The sequence below is a fragment of the Nestor notabilis genome, unplaced genomic scaffold (genome assembly GCF_000696875.1).
Source record: "Nestor notabilis isolate BGI_N333 unplaced genomic scaffold, ASM69687v1 scaffold34610, whole genome shotgun sequence".
Taxonomy (NCBI): domain Eukaryota; kingdom Metazoa; phylum Chordata; class Aves; order Psittaciformes; family Psittacidae; genus Nestor; species Nestor notabilis.
This window is the reverse complement of record NW_009913031.1, coordinates 1-7,194: the sequence shown is the minus strand read 5'-3', so window position 1 is coordinate 7,194 and position 7,194 is coordinate 1. Positions and strand designations below refer to the sequence as shown.

General features: G+C 40.0%; 1 protein-coding gene across 1 annotated transcript; it reads right to left on the bottom strand.

Moving 5' to 3' along the window:
- Nucleotides 1–288: 288 nt before the first annotated feature.
- On the bottom strand, nucleotides 289–7,188 carry RSPH4A (radial spoke head 4 homolog A (Chlamydomonas)). The gene is given in 6 exon segments (XM_010022478.1): nucleotides 289–529; nucleotides 1,192–1,309; nucleotides 2,099–2,243; nucleotides 3,910–4,659; nucleotides 6,274–6,508; nucleotides 7,001–7,188. Coding segments are annotated over 6 exon segments (1,677 nt in total).
- Between the last annotated feature and the right edge of the window lie 6 nt (nucleotides 7,189–7,194).

The following is a 7,194-nucleotide window of genomic DNA, read 5'->3' as shown; positions in this document are numbered from 1 at the left end:
GGGGCGGGCCGTTGTGTCAGCAGGTTGGTCAATACGCTGTTTGGAGAACTTAAGTAGCGCGCTTTCACACGGACAAGTGACGCTGTTGTGAAATTAAGTTTATTTGGTTTTTTGGTTGAAGTAAGATCAAGGGGAAGGTGGCTGCAAGGGAGAGCCACCAGAATACAAGAGGCATGCTCCAACTGCATGTCTTTTAACATCAACTAATTAATGACTAGTTTATGAAATTACTATGTGTGTTTAAACTTCCAAAATGAAAAAAAAAAATACAATGTTCCCCCCCGTATCTTAATCATCCTCGTCCTCCTCTTCATCATCCTCAGCTTCTTCCTCCTCCTCTTCCTCAGCTGCGGCTAAGGCTGCTTCCTGCTCAGCCTTGAAAGCCAGTTCCTCTTCCAACGTGGGGTCACTCGTCTCCGTGATTTCTGGCCCACTGGCATATTCTGCTTGCACTGGTGGAGGCAGTGTGGGATTGTGGTTCTCTGGGCTGTATTTGTGACCCCAGCCAAAGTAGATGTTATCAAATTTCCTGAGAAAGAGAAGTAAAAGGTCACACATTCTCCCCATGACAAAAGATCAGTGGAGGTATTGTGAGGCTTCTGTGCTCCGCTGTGCAAAAAATCACCCTGGTGCAGCTATCCTATAACAGGAGTGTTTAAAAGACAGCATCTCTTTTTAACTGCTGTGACTGTTGATTAATATATCTTTCACTTAAAAATCTTCAAATGCTAAAATGATGAAGGCTGTACTCTGTCACTGTGCTTTACTGCACAACTTCACATGGGGAACATAGCACTGTTCCTGACACCAACTCCAGCACCCATTTAAAAGCATGTGGAAGCTGTGACATTTCCACATGTAGTGGAAATGAGCAAACTTTAGAACCACAGAATGTAGCTGTCTTTGTAAAAAACACCAGAGACTCAAGTATAAGGTTTGAATCAAGGACTGTGCTCAAAAACTAGCTGGATACTTACATCCATTATCCAAGCCTTTACAACAGTTATTTGTTTCAGTCTTAAATACGTATTCACTGTTGCTCTGTGTATTTAAGCTGCCTTCCCCACCAGTCTCTGGAATAGTTAGAATTCAGTCAATGAAGTAATAATAAAGCAGCTTTGGCTTCATTAGACAGGTGTCTGTGTTTAGCATATACAGTCTGTGTTGTGACCATATCAACTAGCTACTCACTTGCCAGTCGCAAAGGCATATGCTCCAGGCCATCGATTAGACTGGAGGACTGCAACAGCATATTCTGGGATCAGGTTTGTAGAAGTCTGACCTGTCCAAGCAGGGACGTTTTGAATTCCTGGAGGCAGCCAAACACACACAGTCTATGAATAAATTGGTGCCTCTACAAAATATTTAAGACTGAGCTACAAGACTTTCACAGAATTCATGCAATGGTTTTATTAAGTTGCATGTTAGAAGAGCCAGAAGTCTGAAACAATAAATGTAGGCGCTGTATAGAAACAAGCGGTTTGAATGTACGGGTAGGTAGCACAGGAATGGTAATAGACCCGCATACAGAAAAGATCATGCACCTGAAATTCAGTAGCAGTCTTTTGTCAAGGGCTTTTTCATCACTTATGGATAAATTATATTACACCTTGATCAACAAATGGAGAGCAAGAAAATAATTTACTAGGGGTGTAATCTAATATTCAGGTTTCCATATTCCCATAATTTGCTGCAGTAATATGCTACAGGATCTAAATTCTTGTTTGTATATCTATGCACATGGTGTACCTATATGTTCATTTATTTACACAAGCACACACACTTCTTCACCTAAAAAGGTGATGGAAAAAGAGGTGAATGCATTCAATGTAGCGAGCTGGCCTGAACTCGCAGTAGCCTGACAAGTCTGAGGTACTTTTTCCCTTTATTCTCAACAAGATTGTTAGCTAGTAAACCCAATTATTTCAGTTTTAATGTCACTACTGATAGCCATTTTGCTTTTAATCAACTCTGTAAAAGAATGTGCTTACCCTCCGGGAGCAAACTATATTTCTCCTGTAACTTCAAATATTTACTACCTAAATGCCAACCTTCCTAGTGGCTCTCCATCACAAACTTCATATTCCATGAAGAATACCTTCATCTTCAGAGAGTGGAGTGAGAAGAGGTGGTCCTACTTCTTGCTGTACGTCATCCGGCTCATCTGCTTTCTCCTCCTCTTCTTCTTCTTCTTCTTCTTCGTCCTCTGATTTTTGAAAAGGATTAAGCCAAACACAGCGACCCTATAATTGATATGGAAAAATAAGTATGTTTATCAATCACTGAGAGAATGCAAGCCAGTTAAAACAATTGGCTCAGGCACAGGCACGCATAGTTAAGGGAGGGGGAGAAGAAAAGAAATATATATATTCCAACACTGGTATATTGTTAGCAGAATATTGTATCCTCCTGGCAGATCGTTTCCTATATCCCTCATTCCTCCCTTATTCATGTTCACTATTCACTATGACCTTATACCTGTTATCAGCTTTTTGTTATTTTATAGTCTTCAATTTCTTGCCAGTTTGGTTTATATCCTGCTACAGTACCAGTTATTGCAAACTAACAGGCTTAACTTAAGGACTTTGCCACTTCTTTTTAAAGTTTGCCTTGTTATCTATCTACCAGCCAGAGGAACATAACAAAATGTTATCTTAAGATTCTAATGGATGTATTTTTTTTTCTTTTACAACTATTGTTTTTCTGGTAATAATTTTAAACCTTCTTTTCTACCATTTGCTGTTATTTTACACTAGCATTTTTGAATTGGTAGACTGGACAGCAATTCACCTAGCAATGGTAATCAAATTAGTAATACCTCTTTCCAGCACTAGCCTGATATCACAAGCTTTTAAGCTTTTTCATTTGCATGTTTCACAGAAGAAAGTAAGCAAAGAAAAATAAATCTAAAGAAAACATCACATAAGTTCCATTTCGCATACAATCATAAACTACCTGCATGTCGTGGTTTAAGCCCAGCTGGTAACTCAGAACCACGCAGCCGCTCACTCACTCCCCCAGTTCTTCCTACTCCTGCTCCCGGAGGGATGGGGAGGAGAATCGGAGGAATGTAACTCCCATGGGTTGAGATAAGAGCAGTCCAGTAACTAAGGTATAATACAAACCGCTACTGCTACCACCAGTAATAATAATGATAAGGGAAATAACAAGGGGAGAGGATACAGTCGCTCACCACCTGCTGGCTGATACCCAGCCTGACCCGAGCAGCGATCTGGGCCTTCCAGGTTAACTCCCACCAGTTTATATACTGGGCATGACGTGCTGTGGTATGGAATACCCCTTTGGCCAGTTTGGGTCAGGTGTCCTGCCTCTGCTTCCTCCTGGCTTCCCCTCCTCCCTGGCAGAGCATGAGACTGAGAAAGTCCTTGGTCGGAGTAAACATTACTGAGCAACAACTAAAAACATCGGTGTTATCAGCGTTGTTCCCAGGCTGAAAGTCAAAACCACAGCACTGCACCAGCTACTAAGAAGGCGAAAAAATGACTGCTGTAGCTGAACCCAGCACACTGCATTTTAGCATCCTACCCAAGAAAAGAGAATTTAGAACATTTTTGTCAAGTAGGACTTCAAAAGAGAAAACCTAATATAGAAGATCACCAGAAATTATTGTTATCTATTAAGGCCTGATTCCATACTATTATCCAAAGGTAGGTTTTGATCTCAAGAACACACCCAGAAGGTTCCTAAATATATATACATAAAAAAATATGCTAAATGTAAATATGTGCACCATATATATTATATACTACATCAAATGTATTTTCTTTAAAAAAATATTTTAGTCCAATACCTTTTCTGGTGAATAGTTCAAATGTGCAGGTGAGGAGTGTATTTACATTCTGAAACCCTGTGAGCAGCACTGTGTGAATGAGCTATTCCTGAGCGTACCTGCATTAGAATACTCTGTACGTGGTGTACCCAGCTGGAGAGAGAATCCACCATTTCAGCCACAGGAATAGGCTGATAATCAGGGTTTTCTTCATATGTATCTCTTCCTCCTTCCTCCTCTTCATCTCCTTCCTCCTCTGAAAACTGGTAAAATCCAATGGGAGAGATCTGGGTTCATGCTGCGATCCGAGCTATCTGTGCACGCAGATAATTGGCCTCATTTCCAGGGAAAGGAGGAAAGCTCACAATGGGAGCATCCAGCCTACCGGTGAAGAACTTCTTGATTTTCCTGGCACAGACAATCTGGGCTGGTGTCACTGGAGGCAACTTCACCCAGGGATTGCTTGGCTCATTACAGACAAAGTAGACATATTTATTAGCACCAGTTCCATTTTCTTCTTTTGGTATGGTAGGTGGGGGCTTATATGTGGATTTCGGTGGTTCATCTTTTTCTTGCTCCTCCTCTTCGTCTTCGAACTCAGTCATCCCTTTCCCTTCCTCCTCAATAGCTTCTTCCTCTTCTGTTTCCTCCTCCTCTGCCCCCTCACCATACTGTACTTCAGCTATAATATAGTTCATCTCCAGACCCAAAATTTTGCCCCAGAAGCGGCAGGTCTGGGGCACTGGCTGAACACTAATTAATTTTTTAAGGGCAAGGAATATGTGATAAGATTCATCTTTGCTTAAGCCGATTCCAGCCTGTTCAAAATAAAAGGCTGTTTCCATCACGTTAGGTAGACTGATCTCTCCCTGGGAAAGAAGATCTGGAGTTAGAGCTGAAGAATAATATAGTTATCTATTTGAAAAATCAACAGGTTATCCACTGAATGTTACACTTCACTTTCCTGTAGTGCCACTTATTCTCTCAAAGTGCTTCACAGACATTCATTTACAACATCTTCCACTATCATTAAAAAAAAAAACCAACCAACCTTAAATGTCGTTTTAAGGGTAAAAAAGAGAACACAGATGAACTTCAGCTTTTAGAATACGGGATTTCAAATTTCAAACTCCTAATTACTGCAAAATAAGGAAAGTAAGAATTCTTATACAGGATCTGCAAAGGACTTAAGTGCTGCAGCATGTCAGCTATGTAGGAGGCGTTGATGCCCGCAAACAGTGTCACTGTTTTTCTTTGTGTTTGTCACAGACTCATTTGAGGAAAACACAAGACATATTTTATATATTTAGACACCAGACCAGCAATATTTCTCTGGAGTAAATGTTGTTCTTTTGAAAACCTTCATAAGGTTTTCATTTTTTAAAATACTGGCCCCTGCTCTTACTAGGGCCCATTACAAGACTCCAGCTGTCTTCAGCAGAAACAGAACTAGGCCAATAATGAGTTCATTATTTCCATTCACTTTATCACTCTTCTCTTATTTCATGGGGGTAGGTGATTGTATCACACAAAGATATTAGAAGTTGTTCGTGGCAAATTTGGAAGAAGTAGAGTTAGCTTTGTAAGATTTTCTTTGGCCTTTCCAGGTTTCTTACATCAAAGCAAGATAGGCCAGAATATGAAAAATTCAAAATTCCTTTCTTAAATACCCTATGTGTTCCATTTTTACTGCTGTATAAGCTTACTGTAAAGTAAGTAGTAGGCTACAGAAAAGATGAAAGACTTTCTCTGATGTTGTTAATATTTGTATTCTGCAATGGCGGTTCATTTGAATATATACTGGTAACTTCATGTGAAAATCAACATCTTGTTGATTAGTTTCCCTTGGTTTTTATAAGAATTAATTTAATTTTTCATTGCGTACAAATGCTTCTACATATAAGCAACTGCATTCTGAAAAATCCCCTGTTATAGAAATGGCTTTTCAATTCTAGTAGTTCTTCATTATAACCATATTTTTTTTAGTTGGAGAAGGACAGACTGGAATCACAGCTGGAGCTGGAAGGATCACAAAATTCTCCATTCTCTGATTTACAGTAGCAGCTGTGCACAATATTCTCAAAATGGAGTACCAGAATTATGGTCACTTTAGGTAAAGAAATTGGATGCAATATTCCATGCTGAACTGGCATATGGGAGATATTGTAAACGTTACTTCTGTTCATCCTTCTCTAGAACATCGATGGTTTTAAAGGCATTAGATTAGGTTTTAAAGGTATTAGATTTACTACAGGAAAAAGACCCAACTAAGTAACCAGATGGGTTTTCTTCTTCACACTTAGACATGGGACCAACTCAACTATGAAGAGGGTACATGGTACTGTGGCTGCAATTATGTATACAGTTGTGAGAGGCAATACTACAAAGGAGACCACAACTTCCTCCCTTTCTCCTTTCCCTTCCTGCCATCCTCCCACCCATTCCCTGGTATATACAGTATGTATTTTTCTCTGATAACTCACTATCTCCTCTTCTTCTATTTCTTCTTCTCCTTCTCCATTTGCCTTGAGGAACAAAGCCTTACGCTTTTCTGCAGCTTCAAATGTTGGAAGAATCTCATGTTCATCTCGAAGAGTGTCCATTTTTTTCCGAAACTGAGTCCACTTCACATCCCTGCTGATATTCTCGATTATGTCTACTGCATTTGTAGGCCGTTCATCCAGGATCTTTGTTAGCATATTAGCAAGATGATCATATCTGTCATATAAATGTAAATATGATTGGCCTACTATACAAATGTCTTAGAATATTTTATCTTTAAGATTGAAAATAGAAGCTAATCACCTGGAGCTTTGTGGCAATTGTTGGAATAGTCAGATGAAAAGGGAACATGGTATGTTATGGGAAATTAGACTTGAAACTAGCCTGATTATAGTGTATTAAGAGTAGTCCCATCTCCATTTTTGGTATATACTGCACCTGCCTCTGGAGCTGAAGCTGAATTTAAATTTGCTCTTAATCAAAACAGTTTCCCTTTGAACTCTTTAAATTTTCTTAGGAATTTTGATTCTGAAAGATGCTGGACACACACAAGTGTCACATAGTGATGAACTATTGCATTTATAATCCATTCTATGTATGCTATCCTCCCCTTTCTTAACATATAACCCTTTGCCCTTTTACCAACACTACTTTTCTCTCCACTCGTACTTCCTACCCCTTTCAATTGTGCCCTTCTTTCAGACTTACAAATTCAGGCCAGATGTTGTGCTGCTCTTCAGTAAATAGGCTTTTGCATTCTGAATTGCCAGCGTGTGGTGCGTGGGATCGGGTGTCTGATCATCATACGGACTGTATCCCGGCTGATAAAGACCGTAACCTGGTTCATGTGGCTGCGGGACAGCCTGCGGCGACGGCTTCTCCGGAGGCTCGGCCATGGCCTG